The sequence below is a fragment of the Melanerpes formicivorus genome, unplaced genomic scaffold (genome assembly GCF_026170545.1).
Source record: "Melanerpes formicivorus ecotype bairdi unplaced genomic scaffold, bMelFor1.0.p_v2 SCAF_5, whole genome shotgun sequence".
Taxonomy (NCBI): domain Eukaryota; kingdom Metazoa; phylum Chordata; class Aves; order Piciformes; family Picidae; genus Melanerpes; species Melanerpes formicivorus.
In genome coordinates this window covers 4765645-4792230 of record NW_027142357.1, presented here as the reverse complement: position 1 = coordinate 4792230, position 26586 = coordinate 4765645, and the positions used below count along the sequence as shown (strand labels likewise).

Here is a 26586-nt window from a genome sequence, read left to right as displayed (position 1 = left end):
ACAACCAGATCTGAGCTGCATTTTCTTAAGCACAGCTCTGAACAGTGGAGTCATTCATAACAGCACAGAGTCAAGCACAAATGTTCCATTATAAAGCATGAGACGCATTACTCAGTTTTCCCTTAGGTTCATTGTTTCAGAAAGTTAATTTACAGTAGCAACTGGAGTTACAAAAATAAAATAATCACAGAAGATAAATTATATGCAACATTGAGGTGATTTTCTTGCACTGCAGCTCGACTGAAACAGAACAACACCAGAAAAAAACAACAAAACAAAACAAACTCCGCCAAAAGCCAACTAACCACAAATGCTTAATTTCTGTCTAAAATGTATAGAAAGCAACCAGACTTGCTCAGCAGCCTTGTAGAATAATCCAGTGTCCTACCAAAGCTAAATAGGCAGTGACCAGAGCATCCAGACAAACAATGAATACCTTCAATACCTTAAAATGATAAGGAACTGTTATGCAAGCCTACTCTACTCATAGAATCATAGACCCATAGAATGGTTTGGGTTGGAAGGGACCTCCAAAGGTCATCCAGACCAAACCCCCTGCAGCAAGCAGGGACATCTTCCACTAGAGCTGGTTGCTCACAGCCTTGTTGAGCCTCATCTTGAATATCTCCTGGGCAACCTGTTGCAGTATTCCACCCTCATGGTAAAGAACTTGTTCCTAACATCCAATCTAAACCTATAATTTCAAACAATTGCCCCTGGTCCTATCACTGCAGGCCTTTGTAAACAGTCCCTCTGCAGCCTTCTTGCAGGCCCCCTTCGGGTACTGGAAGGCTATTATTAGGTTTCCCCAGAGCCTTCTCTTCCCCAGGCTGAACAACTCCAGCTCTCTCAGCCTGTCCTGGAAGGAGAGGTGCTCCAGCCCCCTGATCATTTTTGTGGCCCTTCTCTGGACCCATCCCATTCATCTTGCATTAAAACAAAGCTTCACAAACCAGTAAGAAATCCAACATGTTTGGCCATCTCTGGGGAACAATCCAACTTTGGCAAGAAAACCCTTTGTACTTCCCATACTGTCTGTGCCTACATCTGAAATCTGCCTTCCAGAACAGTGACAAAAGCAACACAGCTCTTTTCTCTGAATCCAAACCAATGGAAGGTTGAAATCCTCCCATTAAGCTTTAAATGGAACATGCCTGATGAAGAAAGAAAGGCTTATCAAGCTTTTTTATTCTTCTTCAATTTTAACATTATACTGAATCACAGAATGATAGGGGTTGGAAGGGACCTCTGGAGATCATCTAGTCCAACCCCTCTGCCAGGGCAGGTTGCACAGGATAGTGTCCAGGTGGGTTTGGAATGACTCCAGAGTCTCTGCAGCCTGCTCCAGTGCTCCACCAACAACAACTTAAATAAGTTCCTCATCATGTTTAGATGGAACTTTAGGTGGAACCTCCTGCATTCCAGTTCATGCCTATTGCCACTTGTCCCAACCCCCTGACACCTGCCCTTTAGACATTCCCTTCTCTTCCATTAATTTTTCCCCACAGTTCCCACTTGCAGAGTGCTCCTTATAGACTCCAAATCATCACACAGAGATAGCTGGGCAATAAATAAACTGTTGACACTCAACAGTCCCACAAACACTGTGCATCATCTGACTATAGTGCAAAACTATTGTACAGCCCTCATGAGGATTTCTCTCAACCCCATAACAGCTTCCAGAACTGTGGGAAAGGCTGAGCCATGAATCAACACAAAAGCTAACGCTAAGCAAGGCATTTCTGAAGGCGATTACTAGACAATGGGACAAAACTGCAACTCATATATCCTATATCCAGGAAAAATGGAATCTCCTGGCAGCAAACATCTTTAAATTAAAATGACTAATTAAGAAATGAAAAGTCTTCCATGCTAGAGCAGGAAAGGCAGTTGTCAGGAAGCCAGGCCAACCCAGGGAACAATAAGTCTCAGGGAACAACAGGCATGATGTGAATTAGCTTTGGTTTCCCCAAGATCTGTTTCTTCACTCTTTTTTTTTCCTTTTTCTCCCCTAAAAGAAAAATAATGCTTTATGGAGCTTGTTTGTTTACTAGAGACTATAATAATATAATCTGGAAGGAAATGAATCAGAGCAACTGGAGTGAAATTAAGTCTTTTGATACAGCCAAGCATCATAAAGGCAGGGTTAAGAAAGGGTACACCCTCAGAGAATAGTGGGAGGAGGCTGGGAAACATGATCTAACTTCCCAAGCTCTCTTTCCAGGAGGGAGACAGTTTTCTTCTCAAGAAAATCTCCCTAATTGATTAAAATCTTGTAGCTGTCTTCACAGAATGCATCTGGATAATAGAACAGTTTCCTTCCTGAAAGGGTCATCAAAGCCTGGATCAGGCTCTCCAGGGCAGCGGTGGAGTCACCAACCCTGGCAGGATTTAAAAGACTTATAGATGTGCTGAGGGACATGGTTTAGTGGTGACCTGGCAGTGTTGGGCTAACAGTGGGACTTGATGACCATAAAGGTCTCTCAAAACCAAAATGATTCTGAGATGTCCTATGGGTTTGGACACCAAGTAACAACAAAATCACAGATAAGCGCTTTCCAAGTCAGCACATCAGGAAAACTGATACACCCAGAGGCAATACACTTACACACATTCTATGAGATTCTTACCTTCAAGAACTGGATTTGACTGCAAAAGCTGTTCTTTCACTTGATTGACCTCTGCACCTTTTCCACACACAGCAGCAACATATGACATGACAAGTTTGCTTGCCTCTGGGGGGAGGAGACAAAAAACCCACAAACAGTGGTAAGTATTGGCAAATAGGCAATGAAATTATGGTCAGATGTGATCTCCATTGCATCTTCAGCCTGCCAGGCAGGAGCTATAGGCACACTTTACTTCAGTTTTCTTCTACATTATTGTATCACCTGGAAGTGAGGAAGAAGCTCACCCTACTATGAGACCCACACAATTATGTAGCAGCTCTTCATACTTAACCACTGAGAGCCCTAAAGAAGCACCAGTGGATATGGTACATTACCTGCTGCTTTTTCGTTTAGCCTTCTATTTAGCAGCCACTAAGTAAAGAACATAATCCCTAGCTGACACATTGGAAATGTTTTAATCTAGCCTGGAAAAATAAATCCAAGCAGTTGGAGGACAGAAAATGCAATCAGTTTATATCAGAAGATAGATAATACAAGTGTAAACATGCAGTGCTATATACCTGCAAACCATAGATTCACAGAAAGGGACCTTCAAGATATCTCATTCCAACCCCACTGCCATGGGCAGGGACACCTTTCACCAGACCAGGTGGCTCAAGGCCTCATCCAACATGGTTTTGAACACATCCAGGGAGGAGTCAGTCACAACGTCCCTGGACAACCTGTTCCAGTGTCTCAGCACCCTCACTGTAAAGAATTTCTTCCTCATCTCCAGGCTAAATCTGCCCTCTTCAGGCTTCTTGTCCTAGCACTACAACCCCTTGCAAAAAGTCCCTCCCAGCTTTCTTGTAGGCCCCTTCAGGTACTGGAAAGCTGCTCTAAGGTCTCTCCAGAGCCTTCTCTCCTCCAGGCTGAACAACCCCAACTGTCTCAGCCTGTCCCCACAGGGGAGTTGCTCCAGCCCTCTGATGATCTTCATGGCCCTCCTCTGGATCTGCTCCATCACTTCCATTTCTCGCTTATGCCAGGGGCACCACAGCTGGACACAGTACTTCATATGGGGTCTCACAAGAGCAGAGCAGAAGGGCAGAATCACCTCCCTTGTCCTGCTGCTCACACTGCTTTTGATGCAGCTCAGCACACAATTGGCCTCTGGGCTGCAAGGGACCACTGCTGGCTCACATTGAATTTTTCATCAACTGACACCCCCAATTACAACTCTAAAGCAGACTGTGAGTAACGAGTAATTGCAATTCAGCATCACAGAACATTGTGCAGTCTGTTTCAAAGCAGAACAAATTGAGAAAGCATTAAAAATTCATTTAAAAAACCTCCAAACTTAATTTGAAACTAGGAATATTTAACAAAGCCTGGAACAATCTGGGGGCTCTCAAAGGTGGGTTCATTTGCCTGTGTAAATAATCCATACACAGAGAGATACAAATATCCAGCTCTCCTGGTTTTGCTGGTCAAGGCAGACAAGCAAGGATTGTTTATAAACAGAGCTTGTGATGTTTGGTATGACGCAGGATATTGAAATTTGAGGCAGTATCAGTTGATAAACAATTTAGTTATTAACAGGCAGAATACCAATCAACACAGCAGGCATGAAAAAACCCAGCACTTGTTCTTCAGAGATCTCTTAGAAATTTAAGGGTTTCATTTCAGGAAAGAACTGACAAACTGATTTTTTTTTTGTTGTTTTTCTATTTAATTGAGTTTGTTTCCTAATATTAAATTGCTAACCCATATGGCAGAGAAAACTGAGCAAGCCCACAAGGCAAGGAGAAAGCAAGGAGCAAGTTATAGATGTGTCTATAAGGCTCTCCATCTCCTTTCATCACACCTTGAACCTAGCTCTCATTTGAAAGAATCTGTTCCCATCACAGCTTGGAATCATCAATTTGATATGAAATATTTCCTAAAACAGTCAGCACCTTTAAGTAGAACAGAGTCACTGAGAGAAGGAAGCAGTGAGGCAGAAAATAAGGTATTATAAACCAGGAGACAAGTGGTGTCCCTCAGGAGTCAGTACTGGACCAGTACTGTTTAACATCTTTGTCAGTGACATGGACAGCAGGACTGAGGCACCCTCAGCAAGTTTGTGGGTGACATCAAGCTGTGTGGCCTGCTTGACACACTGGAGGGAAGGGGTCCATTCACAGGGACTTGGACAGGCTGGAGAGGTGGATCCAAGCCAAACACATCAAGTTCAACAAGGCCAAATGCAAGGCTCTGTACCTGGGTTGGGGCAATTGTGAGCACAAATGCAGGCTGGGTGAGGAGTGGCTTGACAGCAGTCTCAAGCAGGAAGACTTGGAGGTGTCAGCTGATGAAAAACTCATGTAAGCCAGCAATGGGCACCAGCAGCTCAGAAGGCAGCCATGTGTTGGGCTGCATCAAAAGCAGTGTGACCAACAGGACAAGGGAGGTGATTCTGCCCCTATGTTCAGCTCTTGTGAGACACCACATGGAGTACTGTGTCAAGCTGTGTTGCCCCTAGCATAAGAGGGATATTGAACTGCCAGAGCAGGTCCAGAGGAGAGCCACAAAGATGATCAGAGGGCTGGAGAACCTACCCTAAGGGGACAGGGTGCAAGAGTTGGGGATGTTCAGGCTGGAGAAAAGCTCTAGGAATACCTTAGAGCAGCTTTCCAGTACCTGAAAGGGACTACAAGAAAGGTAGGGAGGGACTTTTTACAAGGGTTTGTAGTGATAGGATGAAAGGGAATGGATTGAAGCTTGAGGAGGGCAGATTTAGACTGGAGACTAGATATAAATTATTTACAGTGAGGGTGGTGAGACACTGGAAGAGATTCCCCAAGGAGACGGTGGATGCCCCCTTCATGGAGGTGTTCAAGGCCAGGCTGGATGAGGCCTTGAGCAACCTGGTCTGGTGGAAGGTGTTTCTGAGGCATAGCTGAAATTGCCTTGAAAATGACTGCTCATTTTTAAACTGGATTGGTAGAAATCCAGTGAGGATTGCATAATAATTAAAACACATAATCCAGCACCATCATCCACTCCTGCCCTTCAGCTCTTGATCAGCATTGAGAAGATCCCCTCTCAGACTACTCTTCTCCAGACTTAGCAGCCCCAGGCCTCTCAGCCTTTTCTCCTCACAGAGATGCTTCAGTCCCCTCAGCATCTTTGTAGCCTCACCTGGACTCTCTCCAGTAGTTCCCTGTCTCTCTTGAACATTACATTAGCATGACTTTACATGCTGATGAGGATACTCCATTAACATGCAATATGACTGCACTATGGTGACAGGGTGAGAACACACCAGTTTGTGTCAATTGACACCTACATCACAAGCAGGCTGCCAGACACAGAAAGATGCCACTCTCTCTCCACTCTTACAGACTCCAGCACCATCTTGCAAAACTCTGAATGTTTCTGAATTAAGGCCAAAAGTGTTAATTACCTGTTTTTCCAGCTCCACTCTCTCCTGTAATAAGGATGCACTGGTCTTTGTCCTGGTCCCTTAAGGATCTGTATGCTTCATCTGACAGTGCAAAGCTGCAAAATAAGAGGGAGTCAGCTGAGAACAGATAAAACAAATATCAACAATAACAGCTACCTGTCCTTCTCATCCAGGTAGAGGAAAAAAAAAACACTACCAAAATATAAAAGAGAGGCTCAAAGCACTTCCAAGTCCTAGTGCTCTGAAGTGGCAAAAGATTCACTTTTCAGACTATAAAACCCAGAGAAACCACAGGGATGCTTTTTCTTAGTGGCTTATGTTGATTCTTTCCAGGAACAAGCAAATGCAATGTTTTTTCTAGAGATAGCAAGCTCAAAACAAATTCCCAACATTTCAGGGAAATGTCAATAGAGTTCTTCATTGACTAAAATGTTTTATTCCTCACTGAACAAAATGTTCTACTCCTCATTGAACAAAACATAAACACACCGCCAGGGCATGTTCTGATGCAGACATTTAATGGAAGAACAAATGGGAGAATCCTGAGCACTGGAAACACCTTAAGGTGTGATTTTTACTCTGAAAAGAATGAAGATACACTAAATTGGGTGGGACTGTTGATCTGCTTGAGGGTAAGAGGGCTCTGCAGAAGGATCTGAACAGGCTGGATCAATGGGCCAAGATTTAACAAGGCCGAGATCCAGGTCCTGCATTTTGGGTCACAACACCCCCATGAACACTAAAATTTTGGGGCAGAGTGACCGGAAAGCTGCCTGCTGGAAAAGTACCTCAGGGTGCTGGTTGACAGCCAGCTGAACCTGAGTCAGCAGTGTGCCCAGGTGGCCAAGAAGGTCACAAGCATCCTGGTCTGCATCGGCAATAGCATGGCCAGCAGGGCAGGGATCATCCCCCTGTTGTCAACACTGCTGAGGCCACACCTTGAATGCTGGGTTCAGTTTTGGGGTCCTCACCCCAAAAAAGACATGGAGGGGCTGAAGCATGTCCAGAGATGGGTAACAAAGCTGGGGAAGGGTCTGGAGAACAGGTCTAGTGAAGAGCAGTTGAAGGAACTGGGGTTTAGTCTGGAGAAGAGGAGGCAGTGGGGAGAGCTTCTCTCTCTCTACAACTCCCTGGAAAGAGGTTAGAGCAAGATGGGTGTGAGTCTCTTCTCCCTAATAACAAGTGACAGGACAAGAGGTCTTAGTTTGCAACAAGAGAGGTTTAGGGTGGATATTAGAAGAAACATCTTCACTGAAGGGGCTCTCAAACACTGGAGCAGGCTGCCCAGGGAGGATGGTTGATTCCCCATGCCTGGAGGTGTTTAAAAGAGGCAGAGATGTGGTGCTGAGGAACATGGCTTAGCACCAGACTTGATAGAGTTAGAGAATGGTTGGACTTGATGATTTTATAAGGTTATTTTCCAACCAAAGTGGTTTTTTGATTCTCAGAAATATCAGCAGCTTGTAATACATTGAGAATTTTAAACATCTGAGCATATCTCCTGCCAGGGCAGGCTGAGTGAGCTGGGATTGTTTAGCCTGCAGAAGAGAAGGCTCTGGGGACACTTAATAGCAACCTTCCAGTACCTGAAGAGGGCCTACAAAAAAGCTGCAGAAGGACTGTTTCCAAAGGCCTGCAGTGATAGGACAAGGGGCAATGGTTTGAAATTAGAGGAGATTTAGACTGGATGTCTAAAGTTCTTCACCATGAGGATGACAGAACACTGCAACAGGTTGCTCAGGGAGGGAGTTGAGGCCCCGTACCTGGAGATATTCAGGGCCAGGCTCAATAAGGCTCTGAGCAACCTGACCTAGTGGAGGATGTCCCTGCTGACTGCAGAGGAGTTGGACTAGATGAGATCCCTTCCAACACAAATCATCCTATGATTCCATGTTTTTACAGGGAAAAAACATCCATTCAACAAACCACTGCATTCCTCAGACCATCCATTCGACAGATTCTTGCAGCTAGTGAAATATTTAAGTGTTTGCATGTACCTAGAAGTGAACTGTCTTTCTAATTTGCAGTAAACAAACCATGCATGAAAGAGAGACACAAACTCTCAGGTGAATACAAAATCCATAATCACTGCAGGTTCAGTGCATCTTTCAGATACTCAATTCTTTCTTCTGTGACAGTTCAGGAGCTTTGCATTCAGCTGCTAACAAAGAGATCACAAATTTGTTTTGAACAGCCGAGCCATACAGTGCTTTTCCAGGCAGTCACAGCCCTTTTAGAGCAAAGCAAGCTCTTTGTCATGAAACTAGCAAGGGGAAGCAGCGACATACAATGCAAGCAGTGACAGCCATGCACAGCCTTTTCTAGAGGCTCCTATTGCTTCAGCTTGAAAGGTTCAAATACTAAACCTATGTGTACTCAAAATTAGTTCACATCTATTTATTTTTTGCTATCACTGTCCCTTAGCTCAGGCAGTTCTTTCTGGTGTCTCTGCCCTAAACATTTTATGGAAAGGGTGTCATATTGTCCCAAATTAAATCATCACATATGTATGCAAACCTATTTATACTTCCTCATCAGTACTAGACTCATCTCATATTTGCTTATTTGGTTTCATCATGCTAACAGCTCAGCCATCCTGCAAGAGACCAGCATAGCAAGCAAGTGATATTCTGAAAAGACTGGAAAACAGATAAATTAAATACCTTATGGTTCATTTGATAGGAGGTAATCATATCTTTCCCTCCCTTTCCAGTTTCTGTGATGTTTATGTCATTGACTCCCCCCTATTTATGCCTCTCTTGTCTTCTTTTCTCTGGCAGCACATCTGCCTGTCTTGCTGCAAGATCAACCCAGGGCTCCATCTCTCCCTCAGCTTTTGTCACCAACTCACATTGTCTGAGGCACTAACCATTGAATCACAGAATCATTTTGGTTGGAAAAGACCTTTAAGATCATTGAGTCCACCCAGTATCTAACTTTATTATGGCTGATGCTAAACCAGGTCCCTCAGCATCACATTTCTGCCTCTTTTAAACACCTCCAAACATGGGGATTCAACCACCTCCCTGATAAGCCTGTTCCAGTGTTTCAGAACCTTTAAGTAAATAAGTTTCTTCTGATATGCAAACTAAACCTCCCCTGGTGCAACCTAGGTGCAACCTGGTGCTTCCTCTCACCACTAAGCCAGAGCCTTCCTCCCAGCATGGCTGGTTGGGTTGTCCACTTCACAATCACCATCAAAGGTCATTAGTTCCTTTTGATACACACACTGAACCTGAGTTAAGACTGATCTCTTAAAACTCTCGAGACTGCTATGTTGCTGCAAGTATTTGAACTCAGTAGTTCAGCTGGAGCTAAAAACGTGTTTACAAGAAATTAGCAGACTGTAATCTATTTAGCATTGCAACCAAGTCCATCTGTGATGTGTCCAACATGCTGGAGAACTAACAAAATAAAATATTCTGCTGCTGCTGCTGCGAGACCATGACACAATTTCTGGCATCCACTTTACTGTCCGGAATCCAAACTACAGTAGCAATAACGCTTTACCAGACTCTTTCACAGGACATATTTAGGAAGTGAATAATATTTGTTGAACACTGCTGCAGATATACTTGTAAAGTGAAGAGTACAACACACGGCACTCACAACATCTTATTCCAGCACTGATTACATTCCTTTTGCAAGGGAAAACCCCACAGTAGTAGGACAAAAAGGAATGAAATAAAACTGCACTGAGCATTCGCAGAATCCCCACAGCATGGTGGGGATTGAAAGGGACCTCTGGAGATCATCTAGTCCAACATCCCTGCTAAAGCAGAGTCACCTGGGGTCTCAATATCTAAGTGGGTTTGGAATGTCTCCAGGGAAGGAGAATCCACAACCTCTCTGGGCAGTCTTCTCCAGGGCTTCAGCACCCTCACAGGAAAGGAGTTTTTCCTTATGTTTAGTTGGAGCTTCCTGTGCTCCTGTTTGTGCCCATTGCCTCTTGTTCTATCAATAGGCACCACTGAAAAGAGTCCGGTCCCATCATTCTGCCCTTTAGATGTTGATCAGCATTTATTCATGGGCCATGTGAGAGAGTGTTAATATCAAGGCTGTGGTTTCCATGGGTTTGATTCCAAAACCAGCTTTCAGCAGGAAGATAAGATTGAAAATGCTGTCCAATCTTACTGACTGGATGGCTCATTCTGTGCCTGATGTCCTACAAACAATCTCTGCCACCAACACCTAGCATTTCACTGCTGAAACAACTTTCTAGGCAGTAGTCTCACACCAGAAAATGAAATCAGCAGCAAGCACAGAGAAGGTATTCTGTCTATTGATATACTGAGTTTGGACTTAGTCACCTTAGCAACCATTCACAGAATGGTTTGGAAGGGACCTCCAAAGGTCAGCTAGTCCTATCTTCCTGCAGTCAGCAGGGATATCCTCCACTAGATCAGGCTGCTCTCAGCCTTGTTGAGCCTGACCTTAAATATCTCCAGGCATGGGGCCTCAACTACCTCCCAGGATAACCTGTTCCAGTGTCTCCCCACCCTCACCATGAAGAATTTCTTGCTAATCTGCAGTTTAAATCTGTCCTCATCAAGCTTCAATCCATTCCCTTTCATCCTATAACTACAAACCCTTGTAAAAAATCCCTCCCAACCTTTCTTGTAAGCCCCCTTTCAGGTACTGAAAGGCCACTATAAGGTCTCCCCAGAACTTTCTTTTCTCCAGGCTGAACAGCCCCAACTCTCTCAGCCTGTCCCCATAGGGGAGGTTCTCCAGCCCTCTCACCATCTTTGTGGCCTCCTCTGGACCTGCTCCAGCAGCTCCATGTCCTTCTTATGCTGCGGGCACCAGAACTGGGTGCAATACTTCAGGTGGGGTCTCATGAGAAGGGAGCAGATGGGTGGAATGACCTCTCTTATCCTGCTGCTCTCACTGAATGCAGCCCAGCACATGGCTGCCTTCTGAGCTGCCAGTGACTATTGCTGGCTCATGCTGAGTTCTTCATCAACAGACACCCCCAAGTTCTTCTCCTCAAGTGCTCTCAAGCCACTCCTCACTCAGCCTCTATTTGCATTTGGGATTGCCCCATCCCAAGTGTAGCACCTTGCACTTAGTCTTGCTGAACTTCAAGAGGTTAGTTTAGGCCTACCTCTCCAGCATGTCCAAGTCCCTCTGGATGGCATCCCATTAAGAGGCTCAGCTGTGTCAAGTCATCATTTGCAGCTGTAGGTTTAAACTACATACCACTCCTTGAGACACCTCCCAATTACAGAGCCTAAGTAAGACTTGAGGCTAGCTGGTCATTTGCAAAGCAGTTATAAACCATGTGTTTCCAATCAGTTGCTGAGTGTGTCAGCAGCCTCGTTTACCATAACTTATAATAAAGTCTCCTCTGATTTTTAGTTTTTCATGAAAGACAAAGACACTCTCTTACCACAACACAGAGAAATAGTCACTGGAGTTCTCTTTTAGCTGGGCCTTAAGTATAGAAGCAATTTGAAGTCCAAACACCACCCACACCTCACTCAGGAAAAAGATTTCTCTTTTTTTATAGCATGGCTTTTTTCAGCCACACTGCTCCAGATGGCCAGAGCTGTCACAAAGTCTTCACCCAAGAATTGTAACAAAAGGAAACAGCAAATAGGCTTCCAAAGGGCATTTCCTAAGGGCTCTGGCTTCAGCACAACAGCACCTCTAACAAAATACTAAGGGGAGGAAGACACAGGAGCAAAGTTCCCATCCATTCACCCCAAAACAAGCATCAGCTGTTAGTGGTTCACTTGAAAAGCAAGACCGCACCAACAATTACACCAGGTGTAAAAAAGCATCTGTTGTTGTCACAAATTCAGCTCCTGAGAGCAGCTATTCTCCTACCTTTTTTCCTTTAGGCTAAGATCACAAGGATGAGTATTTGCCAACTATTGATACTATTTTCTGCTATCATTTTCACTCTTCCTCTCATTCTCAATAATTAAAGAGTAATTAGCTAGCACTATCTTAAACTCCCTCTGATTGCTTTTATCATGCTCTAATGCAGTCAAATCCCTTCATCCCACCTTCACTGATTGCTGCTTTAGTTCTGAGAGGCCCAGGTTAAAAACATTTATAACTTAACCTTGACTTGCAAATGCCATTAGCTACTTAAAAAAGGGAGCTAAGCAAACCTCTCTTCTCAACCATGCAAAGTCCTCATGAAGGGGGGTTGCTGCAACCACTTCTTCTGCTCAACTGTGTTTAATGAACCTCAGGTGCATTAAGAAGAGTATGGCCAGCAGGTCTAGCAAGGTTCTCTTTCCCCCCTACTCTGGTGAAACCACTTCTGGAGTACTGTGTCCCCTTCTGGATTCCCCAGTACAGGGTCCAGGCACAAATACAGGCTGGCTACATAGTGGGTTGAGAGTAGCTCTGAAGAAAGAGACTTGGGTGTATTGATTGATGAGAAACTCACCATGAGCTGAGAGTGCCCTCACGTAGTTCAGAAGGCAGCTTTGTCCTGGACTGCATCCAGAGGAGTGTGGCCAGCAGGGCAAGAGAGGGGATTCTGCCCCTTTGCTCTGCTCTGATTATATCCCACCTCAAACACTGTGTCCAGTTCTTGTGACCCCATCATAAGAAGGACACAGAATTGCTGGAGCAGGTCCAGAGGAGGGCTACAAAGATAACCCAAGGGCTCGAGCACCTCTGCTATGAGGATAGGCTGAGGGAGCTGGGGTTGTTCAGCCTGGAGAAGAGAAGGCTCTGGGGATACCTTACAGCTGCCTTCCAACACCTGAAAGGAGCCTACAGGAAGGCTGGAGATGGACTTTTTATAAGGATGTCTAGCAACAGGACAAGGGGGAATGGTTTTAAGCTGAGGGAGGGTAGGTTCAGACTGGATCTTAAAAAGAAGTTCTTCAGTACAAGGGTGGTAAGACTCTGGAATAGGCTGCCCAGGGAGGTTGTGGATGCCTCCTGTCTGGGGTTGTTCAAGGCCAGGCTAGACGAGGCCTTGAGCAGCCAACTGTAGTTGAGAGGCATCCCTGCCTATGGTGGGGAGGTTGGAGTAGATGACCTCTATGGTCCCTTCCAACACAGACCTTTCTATGAAGAAGGACAGGGATATACTAGAGAGTGTCCAACAGAGGCTATGAGGATGATTAAAGGACTGGAACATCTGAGAGACGGGCTGTTTAGTCTGGAAATGACTGAGAGGGTATCTTATAAATATTTATAAATATCTGAGGGGTGGGTGTCAAGAAGATGATGCTACTCTCTTCAGTGGCATCCTGTGATAGGACAAGTGGCAATGGATACAACCTGGGACACAGGAAGTACCACCCTAACATGAGGAAAAACTTCTTTGCTGTGATGGTGACAGAGACCTGGAGCAGGCTGCCTAGAAAGGCTGTGGAGTATCCTTCTCTGCAGTCTTTCAAGACCCATCTGGAAGCATTCCTGTGTGGCCTGCCCTACGTGACCCTGCTTTGGCAGGAGACTGGGACTCCCTGATCTCTGGAGGTGCCTTCCCATGCTTACCCCTATCTGATTCTCTGACTATAAACTCACTGGCAGGATACTCAAAGTCAGTGCCTGTCACAGAGTTAGCTAATGTAGAGCTAGATGATGGATGGACTCAATGAACTTAGAGGTCTTTTCCAACTGCAGTGATTCTGTGAAAGGCTGTATACCATACCAGACTAAAAGTACAGCAATAAAAGATAAACTGTACCTATACTTAAAAAGTAAATCTACCATCAAATGTAATTTCCATTTTTTTTCGAGTTTAGCATAACTTAAATTTCTTTTTTCCTGCATGCACAAAAGTGCTCTGTAACAGGGCAACAAATTATTTCCTCCTCTCATAACAGAGTGATAAAAACATCCAGATCACAGTTTGTTTGGGTATACAAATTCCTAATAACCTGAGCTGGGAACAGTGGAAGCACATTTTCTGAAGTGCTCTAAGGTTTTACATAGTAAAACATCACCACTTGCTCTATATGTTCCCCCCGGCTTCTCCTCCCCTGCCCCCTACCCCCTCCCCCCGCTGAAGCTCCGTGGAAAATTCACCTCTGAGGAAAAACAACCCTCAGAGGTTATTTATAATACCAGCTTAGAGTCCAGAATCATTTCATCTAATTGCCCTAAGGATAAAAAGTGTACTCCCATTTTCCATCATTACAAACCATCTCATGTTCAGCACTTTGACACACTTGAAGAGAAAAGGTTGATTAGCCTGCCGTGGGAGTGAATAAAGTAACAGCTAAATGGATGGAGCATCAGGCAGCAAAGACCTTCCCAGGCAAGCAGCTGCTCTTTGAAAAGTGCCAATTGGGAAGAAAATAAACCCATTTTAAACACAGGGATAAAGAGATGGGCTGAGACAGATGGAAAAAGCTTTTCCCCTATTGATATTCCCCAATTCTGTTTTCCTGGTGAGCAGAGCAACTGTTTTACCAACAGTACTGTGTGGTTAACAGGCACAGCACAAGGGTACCTCCTGCCTACGCTTCCCCACTTTGTTATTCCTGTTAGCAACGTGACGTTAGTGCATGCAGTATAAAGCCCAAAGCTGTGCAAATCAGCCTACTTGATCTGTAAGAAGCAGCCATAATTAAGGAAGGAAAGGTAGAGAGGGGAAGTGAGGGAGAAGAGAACCAAGTCACTCTTGATGTTCAAGAGTAAAACACTTGAAAACACAGCCTAACACTAAGCCAGGGAGCTTTCAGTGTCAGGAGACTGGGAATATAATACACCTTCTGATGCTCACAGACACTCTGCAGGTTTAGCAGCAGCCAAAAAGAAGAAAATGTTCTTTCTGGAAACCTTGTCTTTCTCAAGATGAAGCAGATTTCAGACATGCCCAATGGACTTTGCCAGCCAGTGTTTGTTCCCCATATACTGTGTGTGCACAACCTCACACCACAGCCCAGTCTGTCCCAGATCCCTTTCCCTCTCATTTCCACTCCAAGTGAGTGGGAAGGAAGATTTGTCAGTTTTGATCACTTCCTTTTTACTGACTAACAGTCAAAGAAGAAAAAAAAAAAAAAAAAGTGATTTTTGGAAAACCAACAGTGGCCTTTTCCTCAGTCAAAAACACAGCCTAGGATTTTCTGCCTATTTCAACAACATCCAAGACATCTTCTTACAAGGGCTTGTAGTGATAGGAAAAGAGGGAATGGACTGAAGCTTCCAAAGGGCAGATTTAGACTGGAGATTAGGAAGAAAGTCTTTACAGTGAGGGTAGGGAGACACTGGAACAGAATGCCTGGGGAGATTGTGAATGCCCCCTCCCTGGAGGTGTTCAAGCCCAGGATGGATGAGGCCTTGAGCAACCTGCTCTAGTGGAAGGTGTCCCTGCCCTTGGCAGGGGGGTTGCAACTAGATGATCTTGAAAGTTCCCTTCCAGCCCAAACTATTCTGTGAATCTCTGAATCTCTTTAGAGCTGCCCATTAGCATGATGGAAAACAAGAGATGCCTTTCACCAGGAGCTTGCAACCCAGTTGTTGCGCCGTTTTCCTTCAACCTAGAGAAAATTGGATCTCTGAAGATGAGGATGATGGTGCCACTTTCTACTCAGGCTACAAAATAAACCCTCCCTCTAAACTTCAGTAAACACTTAGCAAGTCCAGGAAGCATGTCCACATCACATTCAACAGCTCAGCCCTCTACGCTGGCCCAGGTCCAAGGCTGAGTCCTCCAAAGCACGGTGGCAGATCAGAACAGCAGATAAAGCTTTGGTGCTGCAGATAAACAAACCCAACAGGTCTATCTTCTGCCCTGGTAACGTGTTAACCATGGAAAGTCCACTGGGGCATAGCAAATTGAACTGAAGTGGACCAGTGCCAGCTGTACACACCATAAACACCTGCAGCTGCAGTCAAACAACAGGTACAACTCGTGACTTGGTTTGCCTAAGGACGGGAATTAAAATAGTGAACTCCTTTATTTAGAGCAGCCAAACTATGTATATGCATAAACCAAGGGAGGGGAGAAGCAGATAACCAGCTTTTCACAAGAGCAGCTTGGCTTGGATTTCCTCCTTGACTAGTCCCATTGCCCAGAATGACATCAGCCACATAATCATCACCTCCTCAACTGTGGGTCTAACAGGAGTGGGTAACTCCCACTTCCAAGGCATAGCATTAACCAGGTGAGTTTGTAACCAAGAGAAAGGCACTTCTGCATATAAAAATGTTAATTTTACTGGGCCATGACATGCTTGAAGAGAAGTACAGGAAGTGTTTTCTAGCTTCTTATGAAAAACCATATTTAATTAAATGTAGTTTATTTCCTAAGATAAATCAGCACTTGCAGGCCTGACTTAATGACCACCCAAACCAGCCAACTCCTTCCACTCAATGGTTTTACCACAAAAGAACATGCTGAGTCTTTTTGCTAGCCACATTCTGTGTCATAAGCTCCATAAAAAAGTATGCTCCATGGAAAGCATGGACTTGAGGGGTGGACCATTGGCTCACTGACTGCACTCAGAGAGTTGTGGTCAACAGCTCAATGTCCAAATAGAGACCAGTGATAAGTGGCGTCTCTCAGGGGTCAGTACTGGGACCAGTGCTGTTTAACATCTTTGTCAGTGACACGGACAGTGTGATTGAGGCACCCTCAGCAAGTCTGCAGATGACACCAATGTGTGTGGTGTGGTTGACACTGAATGAAAGGGGAGGGACTTGGACAGACTTGAGAGGTGGGCCCAAGCCAACCTCATGATGTTCTGCAAGGCCCTGCACCTGAGTTGGGGCAATGCCAAGCACAAATACAGGCTGGGTATGAAGTGGCTTGAGAGTAGTCTTGAGAAGGACTTGGGCGTGTCAGCTGATGAAGAACTCAGCATGAGCCAGCAATGGTCACTGGCAGCCCAGAAGGCAGCTGTGAGCTGGGCTGCATCCAAAGCAGTATGACTAGTAGGACAAGGGAGGTGATTCTGCCACTCTGCTCCAGTGCAACCCCACCTGGAATACTGCATCTAGTTCTGGTGCCCCCAGCATAATAGGGACATGGAACTACTGGAGCGGATCCAGAGGAGGGCCATGAAGATGATGAGAGACCTGGAGAACCTCCCCTGTGGGGACAGGCTGTGAGAGTTGGGGCTGTTCAGACTGGAGAAGAGAAGGCTCTGGGGAGACCTTGAAGATCATCTAGTTCCAATCCCATGCCAGGGTCAAGCCTCTTCTTCAGTGGCTGGCATCCAAGGAAAACTCTGCCCCTGCTGCCTTCAATCCCAATCGATGAGTTCCTGAATCCAGTTCCCTTCTGCTGCTTAACCCAGTCTGGGACATCTGCCACAGCATCAGTGGTGACAATGACATCATTGCCATTAAGAGGGTTTGGTTTGCTATTAGTTTTATATATATTTGTGTATATTTTATGTTGTTATTTCCATTAAAGCTGTTTAGTTGTTTTGGTTTTTTTACCCCACCCCATCAGTCTCTCTTCCTTATTCCCTTTCTAGGGGAAGGCAGAGGGAATCATAGAGAGCATCTGTCACTTGTCTAATGGCCAGCCCAGCCCTAACCCTTGACAAAAGGAAACTGTCTGTACAAGAGAAATGCAGATTTGAACTAATTTACTGAAATTACCACAATTAAGCTGTCTTTGTAGTCAGACCTTTGTTTGTAAACCCTAGTCCCAGCTCTTTTCACTGTGCTAGACAGTAAATATTGACTGTGAACTTCCTGCTTCATAACATGAAAGAAGTTTATCTTTAATAACCCAAATTACATTACCCATGATGTACTCTGAGTCAAAAAAATTGGAGCCTTTTGCATGCAGTTGCCTATAAAATGAGACTGAATGGAAAACATTCTGCCACTGCTGGTGGTACAAGGGCTGGGATTTTACTGAGCTTTCTTGAAGGCTTTAAATGTTCGCCTTCTTTAAGCTGCATCTAAAACCATGACGAAGGCTCCTAACATAGCAGAAGGGCATTTCCTGGTGTGTTTAAAGTTCTAAGAACAAAAAGACAACCATTAAACACAATGAGACACTTCAACAGCTGCTCTTAACTGCAATTTGAAATCCCAGGCCTTAGAAGAGAGTCAGTTCAGAAAAGGCATAATGGAAATCCTGTTCTGTGTACAAAGAGTGCTGATTTCTGACAGGGCTCATACCTGCCCTCACTCCTCAGTCTGCACTGAAAAAGTGAAACATAGCAGCATGTCCTTTGTACTTCTCATTCTCTTAGGGGTGCAAAAAGTCCCCAAAAATCACAAAATCACAGAATGTTAGGTGTTGGAAAAGACCTCAAAAGATCATCTAGTCCAACTCCCGTGCCAGAGCAGCATGCCCTAGAGAAGGTCACACAGGAATGCATCCAGGTTGGTTTGGAGTGTCTCCAGAGAAGACTCCACAACTTAATGCAAAGAAAATTCATAGAAGCACAGAATCACAGAATGCTTTGGGTTGGAAAGGACCTTAAAGATCATCTAGTTCTACCTGCCCGGCTATGGGCAGGAGGGACACCTTCTACTAGACCAGGCTGCTTAAGACCCCATCCAACCTTGCTTTCAACACTTCCAGGCTTGGAGCTACCCCAAATGAAGCTATTGGATCCTCTCTTAAAAATTAAGTTACATTTAAAGAAGCATTCAAAAATGTTTTTATTTTCAGGAGTTGATCTGCTGGAGGGTAGAGAGGCTCTGCAGAGGGACCTCGACAGGCTGGACAGATGGGCAGAGTCCAATGGCATGAGATTGAACACATCCAAGTGCCGGGTTCTGCACATTGGCCACAACAACCCCATGCAGTGCTACAGGCTGGGGTCAGAGTGGCTGGAGAGCAGCCAGGCAGAGAGGGACCTGGGGGTACTGGTCGATGGTAGGCTGAACATGAGCCTGCAGTGTGCCCAGGCAGCCAAGAGGGCCAATGGCATCCTGGCCTGCATTAAGAACAGTGTGGCCAGCAGGAGCAGGGAGGTCATTCTGCCCCTGTACACTGCACTGGTTAGGCCACACCTCGAGTACTGTGTCCAGTTCTGGGCCCCTCAGTTTAGGAAGGAGGTTGACTTGCTGGAACGAGTCCAGAGAAGGGCAACAAAGTTGGTGAGGGGTTTGGAACACAAGCCCTATGAGGAAAGACTGAGGGAGCTGGGGTTGCTTAGCCTGGAGAAGAGGAGACTCAGGGGTGACCTTATTACTCTCTACAACTACCTGAAGGGAGGTTGTAGACAGGCAGATGTTGGTCTCTTCTCCCAGGCAGCCAGCACCAGAACAAGAGGACACAGTCTCAGGCTGCACCAGGGGAAGTTCAGGCTGGATGTTAGGAAGAAGTTCTACACAGAGAGAGTGATTGCCCATTGGAATGGGCTGCCCAAGGAGGTGGTGGAGTCACTGTCATTGGAGGTTTTCAGAAGGAGACTTGATGGGGTGCTTGGTGCCATGGGTTAGTTGTTTAGGTGGGTCGGATTGGTTGATGGGTTGGATGTGATGATCTTGAGGGTCTCTTCCAACCTGGTTTGGTTTATTCTAAAAATAAAGTTTTATTTTCAAGTCCCACCATAGCCAGTCCATTTTCTAGCCTCATTTTGTTATGCAGCACAAAAAAAGGGGGCTGGTCTTTCTAGCCTAGCTGTACAAAAGAAGAACTGGAAGAACTATTTGAAGATTGGAAGGGGACAAAGAGCAGTTCTGCATTGACAAATTTGGAGAACTGCATTACAAAGCTGACAAATTACTGCAAGCCCTTCCCATAATTTAATTAAGTGCCCACTTCATTCACAAAATTCAGTCCCACTGAATGGTTCTCTGTATACTGGAGGGATTTGACTTTATGTGACAATGTGAATTAATGTTAAAAAAATAACCCAAAACACCCTCAGCATTTTATGACCTAAAAATATCAATGGCATAATATGAACACCAGCCAAAATGTTCCAGTTCCAGGAAAATGAGTTAAATGAAAGCTGGCAAAAAAAGTGAAGTTTAGACTACTGGAGCATTAACACACATGTCCAACAAGCCAACATATATAGAGGTTTTTTTCTTCTTACTTTTAAACTATATTTGCTCCAACCATCAAGCCAAACCCCAAAATGTACCAAATATACTCAGCTAAAAAATAAAAGAGAAGAGGGAGAGAGCATCACAGACAATTAGAAGCATTTGATTGTCAGTGCTGGGCATGACTGAAGTAAAACATGAAAGTATGCCATGTACTGAGGTAGGAGGAAATATCTGAGAATGGCTCTGCAAACAAAGGGATTTTGTTGAGGCTTTAAGCCAGCAGTTAATTGAGGAAGGATGCCCTAAGATTGTTTTCTTTCATACACCATGACAACGATTACAGAAGCATCTGGAACAGCTCTCTAGTTAAGTGCTCCCCTTACAAACTCGCTAGGTTTCAAAGGTACCTAACTCTTGCCTTTTTGCAAGCTTCTTCCAGACGTCCACTGGCTAGGACCACACACAGCTCTCCAAATGAGAAGCTGATGGTGGCAAGGCACATGGTTTAGCACCAGACTTGGTAGAGTTAGATCATGGTTGGACTTGATCATCTTAAAGGTCTTTTCCAACTAAAAGAATTCGACTGGAGCCAGATGTGTCCAGATCAGAGAGGGAAGCCTCTGCCAGTGGGTGTCCAATTCTGGGCTCTCCAGTTCATGAAGGACTGGAAACTACTATAGAGAGTCCAATGGAGGGCCACAAGGATACTCCAGTGGACTGGAGTATCTCTCTTAGAAGGAAAGGTTGAGACCTGGGGCTATTTGGCCTGGAGAACAGCAGCTGGAAAGGGGATGTTCTCAAGGCTGATTCAGTATCTAAAGTGTCATGTGGATGGGGACAGACTGTTTCCAGTGCTCGCTAGTAACAGAACAAGGGGCAATGGGTGCAAACACAGGAGGTTTCACCTGAGCTTAAGGAGAAACTCTGTTAATTTAAGAGCACCGGAGCAGGCTGCCCAGAGAGGTTGTAGAGTCTCCTTCTCTGAAAACTTTCAAAACCTGCCAGAAGCATTCTTGTGCAAGGTGATCTGAGTGACCCTGTGATAGAAGGCAGGTTGAACTAGATAACCTCCAGAGATCCCTTCCAAACCCCTACCATTCTATGATTCTATGACTTCAGGAGCTGTGACTGGCAATACAATCAACTGGTATGGGTGTGGAGACCAAAATAACATGTGAGCCAGTGGATCTCGTGCTTCTGAACAATTCTGTCACAGCAGAATATGCTGCGGTAACTTCTGAGAGATGGAGAAATGCCAGAAGGCAAGACCGGAGGCAGAGTCCTCTCTGGTCCTGGGGTATTTTGGTTGTCAGTTTTGTCTTGATGTTTTTTATATCCTCTGTAGTCTATATATACTCCTTCCTAGGCTAGGAAGTGTTTAAATGCCACAACAGCACAAAAGTCCACCTGGACTCCAAGCTATCAGATCACTTGATGTCTGGGCAAGCCTGTGCACAGGCAGATCCAGCAACTGTACCCTACACCAGCTGCAGCCCTTTGGTCACACACAGCATAGAATCATAGAATTGTTCAGGTTGGAAAAGACCATTAAAATCATCTACTCCACTCAGTATCTAGCTCTACTTTGTCTGGTGCTAAACCAGGACCCTCAGCACCATATCTCTGTGTCTTTGAAACACCTCCAAGGATGGGGATTCAACCACCTCCCTGGGGAGCCTATTCCACCATTTGAGAACCCTTCCAGTGAAGGAGTTTCTTTTAATATGCAACCTAAACCTCCCCTTGTGCAACTTGAGGACATGGATCTGATGGAGTGGGCCCAGGCAAGGGCCATGAAAATGATCCTGGGGCTGGACCACCTATGAAGACAGGCTGAGGGAGCTGGAGCTGTTCAGACTAGAGAAGAGAAAGCTCCAGGGAGACCTAATAGCAACCTTCCAGTACCTGAAGGGGGCCTACAAGAAGGCTGCAAAGAGACTGTTTACAAAGGCCTGCAGTGATGGGACAAGGGGTAATGATTTGAAATTACAGAAGAGCAGATTTAGGTTGGACATTTCAGAGCAAGTTCTTTACCATGGGGGTGGTGGAACACTGCAACAGGTTGCCCAGGGAGGGAGTTGATGGGAGGCCTGATCCTTGGAGATACCCAAGGTCAGGCTCAACAGGGCTTTGATCAACCTGATCTAGTGGAGGATTGCAGAGGGTTTGGCCTAGATGACCTTTAGTGGTCCCTTCCAACCCAAACCATTCTATGATTCTATGATTTCCTCTCATCCTATCAGTTGTTGCTTGGGAGAAAAGACTCACCCCCACCTGGTGTGGCAATGCCAGCGACGAGCAGGGTGAGCAATCTGGCAGTGCAGGCCTAGAGCCTGACATGGTGCTAGGCCATGCTCAGCATAAGTGCAGAGCCAGCTAGCAGTGTAGCAAAACAGGGCTGTGCCTGCAGCACGTAACTAAAACAGGACACGAAGGTTAAGTTGAACTAGTTACAGTGTTCTAACAGAGCTGACATAATACATGGTCAAATATAACAAACATTGTAAAGAACAACTTAGATCTTAACAGTTCTGATCTTTGGCCTGCCACCATGTCAGGCGCTAGGCCTGCACTGCCAGATTGCTCACACTGCTCACCGCTGGCATTGCCACAACCTGGTAGTTGTAGACCTGTAGTTGTAGTGAGAAGGGGCCTCTACCTTCCTGTGAGAAATCTCACACTTGGGGCATTGACAGAGGAATGACAGCTCCAGTGCCACACAAAAAGAATTTCAAGGGCCTTTTCATTTCTTAATTTAGGCAGTGCTACTTAGAGGAGCGATGGGAAGGCTCGTTCCAGTGAACTTTGGAATCCAGTTCAAATGTCACTCCAGATCATTTTAAAAATGAATATAAAGCACAACATTCATCTATACCCTGCTTTTCCAGGCTGCTTCCTGGGTGGTGGGTGCATTTTTTTGAACCTCCTTATAGCTACATGTCCTGCTATAAACCAGTCCCTCTATTATTCTGCTTTATGACAAATTTTCATGCCATCTAATACTGGCAGCAAACAAGCAACCTTTGTCCCTGTCAGTAAGACTATGGTCACTTCTGAAGGGTAGGGGAGGAGGGCAGATTTAGATTGGAGATTAGGAAGAAATTCTTTATTGTGAGGCTGGTGAGGCACTGGAATGGGTTGCCCAGGGAGGTTGTGGATGCCTCCTCCCTGGAGGTGGAGGTTGGGTGAGGCCTTGAGCAACCTGGTCTGGTGGAAGGTGTCCCTGCCCATGGCAGGGGGATTGGAACTAGATGATCATGAAGGTCCCTTCCAACCCAAATCATTTTGCCCCTGTACACGGCACTGGTGAGGCCTCACCTCAACTACTGTGTGCAGTTCTGGGCCTCTCACTTCAAGAAAGATATTTGTCCCAGTTTTGAGCCACGAGCTGCCCAGGACAAGAGGACAGAAGGGACACTTACCTCCTTTCTCAAGGAGTGAAAATAAAAGTGCTCCACACTGACTGGATGCTTAAATGGAAACACATACAACAGCTATTCAGGTAGAAGGAATACAATCACAAATTAGGCTCAGTCCCTCACCTGGCACTACCAGGCCAACACCTTCCAGAGCCTTCCGGCAACCTCCACCCCCTCAGCCTCAGCAGGCCCAAGAGCAGGCCAAAACTGCCCCCCCACTAAAGCAGACCTACTGCGGGCTTCAGCAGGCCTAATTGCATAGCTAGAAACTCCCTGCCAGCCAGAAGGTCAGCTCCCCACAAACCATGAGGTAATGGTGCCTGCTCTCCCTGAGGAGGAGAGAGAAGAGGTTCTGGCTGTCGGCTCCCTTAAGCAGAGGAATCCCAGGAAATGGAATAACACACTGCAATATCCTGGGACATATTGCCTCTTCCCCTGGGACTCTCTCTGGCTTTTGGAAGACTCTCTTTGTGGTTATACCAATTAACTCTTGATCTCCCTTAACCTACCACAATATTGAGGTGCTGGAGTGGGTCCAGAGGAGAGTGATGAGACTGGTGGAGGGACTGGAGGGAAAGTTTTATGAGGAGAAGCTGAGGGAGCTGCGGTTGTTTATCTTATCACATTCTCTTGTTTACCTTATCACACTCTGTAACTACCTGAAGGGAGGTTGTAGTAAAGTGGGGGTCAGGCTCTTCTGCTAGGTGACTTATGACAAGAGGAGAGGATATGGCCTGAAGCTGCACTAGGGGAGGTCTAGGTCGAATGTTAGGAAGCACTTCCTCGTGGAAAGGGGAATTAGACACTGGAATGGACTGCCCAGGGAGGTGGTGGAGTCACCGTCCCTGAAGGTGTTTAAGGAAAGATTGGATGTGGCACTTAGTGACATGGTCTGGCCAGTGTGGTGCTGTTAGGTCATAGGCTGGACTTGATGATCTCAGAGGTCTATTCCAGCCTCAATAATTCTGTGATTCTGTGACTCCATGAATCTATGAAGCACTGGCATGAGATGGCTGCAGTATGTGCTATCCAACTAAACCAGCCCTTCGCAAACTTCAGGAGAAAGCTAAATTTATTGTTGTATGCAAGAGAAACCTCACTTTGTATCCTAAGCCTTCAATATCCCAAATTACTTCCAAAAGGCTCTTCAGAGAATCCAATGGCCATTTCAATATGGCCACATCACCAATGCTTTCCTCAAAACTCTTTTCCTCAGAAGGACTTTTGAGGTCTTCCACCAAGTGCATAAAGTAGGAAGCTGTGCATCCCATGGGTGATGTGCCTGCAGACTGTGATAGAAGAGGTTCTTCTCAAGCACAAAGTCCTTATGACTCTTGAAGCAAGCATGATGCTTCATCCTTTTTTCATCTGTATGCTTGAGGGTTTTCTATCCAGGGCTACACCCATATCCAGTACTGCCTCACTGCAGAGGTTAAGAAAGTAATAAGCTTGAACCCTTCCAAAATAAGACTTCAATATTCCTTGTAGGGTTTTTTCCCACTTATTTTTCCAACTCATTCCTAGCATGGGTTTAACAATTTGGTACTGGCAATCCTTCCTAATTGCTATTTATGACTTCTATCAGACCTAGTTGTTCCCTCCCTGTCCAGTGGTTAATTTTGCCAGCTAACCTCTGAAGCGATCACCTTCCCTCAGCTATAAATCTCTTCTGAAAGAGGCTCTATGCTGAGCTACATGAACAAGACCAAAAAATGAGTCTCTGGAGAAGGCAGGTATTATTAGGAGTAAGAACAAAAAGTCTGTAAAAAGAGGATACTGCAAGGTGAACAAAACCATTCAGGGGGTTGAAAAAAGCAAACACAACCCCTTAAAAGAATCCCCCAAAATGAAGGCAAATGCAGATGAGGAAAGGACAAACTGAAAAGGAAATGCTAAAATAAACATGCTGGGGCAATGAAGGACACTAAACTACAGCACAGGCTCTCACCCCACCATCCCCTTCTTCAACAAATAAAGTTAGCTACTGTCTATCTTAAAACTCTGCTGCCTGTGGGGAAAAGCTTACTTTGACATACAGGCAAAAACTATCCTTCACAGCTGGGGCTTTATCATGCCCTTCAGACAAAAATATTTGCTTTAAATCAAGGAGGAAAGAGTTACTGTAACCTTGGTGTTTCCCAAGACATGCAATCCTGAAATACCAGCACACACACAAAAAAAAGAAGAAAAAAAAGATGAGAAGCAAAAAATACAATTTCTATATTCACTGCTTACATTGGCTCAAACTTTGAGAAGGAAACAGCAAATTGTATTGTCAGAGTAATTGCAGACAATCACAGGATCATTTTTCCCAATAACTAGTATCACTGAAATGGGGAACATGGGTAAGTTTCTCATTCTTGTATTTTAACAGGCACCAGGTTGGTACCTTTGTGCTGGTATCTTGTATAAAGGCAAGCTGGATTTCAGGAGCTGCCTGTGAAAGTTTGAGTCTCTCAGATTGAAAGGTTTTAGTGCAAAACTATTGTCCATTCAGAAATACTTGGCTTAAAAGAATTAATGACAAGTATATAAAAATATAGAGCAGAATTTCTTAAGAGGAATTCAATAGAGGTCTGATAAAGGCTATCTCCAGATAAAAGCTATCTCCAGACATTTTCCTGCTGTCCCAGTTATCACCATAAATACTTCAATGCATAGCTAGAAATGCACATTGGCTCTGAACTCTTATGTGTAGCTCACCATTAGTAGTACAGTTGCTTCTTTCTATTTTCTCCCTCACTTTAAAGTAATCTGTGATTCTTCTAAAATGAGCAGCTAAGGCATTTCACAACATAAAGCATATCAAAAAGCCACATGGTGCCAACCTAATTCCAAGAGACAGAAAGGTACTGGTAGCCAGAAGCCAATGTTAAGCACAGAATCACAGAGAATCCCAGCATGGTTGGGTTTGGAAGGCACCTCTGGAGATCATCTAGTCCTAGCCCCTGCTAAAGCAGGGTCACCCACAGTAGGTTGCTCAGGATCACAATGTCCAGGTGAGTTTGAAATCTCCCCAGAAAAGGAGACTCCACAGCCTCTCTGGGCAGCTTGCTCCAGTGTTCTTTCCCCTGAAAGTCTTTCCAAAAGTTTAGGCAGAACTTTCTGTGTTCCAGTTTGTGCCTGTTGCCACTTGTCTTGTCACCGGCCACCACTGAAATGAGTTGGGCTCCATCCTCTTGATCCCCACCCTTTAGCTATTGTTCAGCATTGA

General features: G+C 45.1%; 1 protein-coding gene across 3 annotated transcripts in view; it reads right to left on the bottom strand.

Annotated features, from left to right (window-relative positions):
- MYO1B (myosin IB) overlaps positions 1 to 26586 on the bottom strand; it is a 142943-nt gene that overhangs the window by 66359 nt on the left and 49998 nt on the right. For all 3 annotated transcript variants that reach the window (XM_068137930.1, XM_068137931.1, XM_068137932.1), the window contains exons 4-5: positions 6058 to 6152; positions 2631 to 2735 (exon numbers count right to left, since the gene is read on the bottom strand). In XM_068137930.1, the coding sequence (XP_067994031.1) occupies positions 2631 to 2735; positions 6058 to 6152 (200 nt within the window). The remainder of the gene's footprint in view (positions 1 to 2630; positions 2736 to 6057; positions 6153 to 26586) is intronic.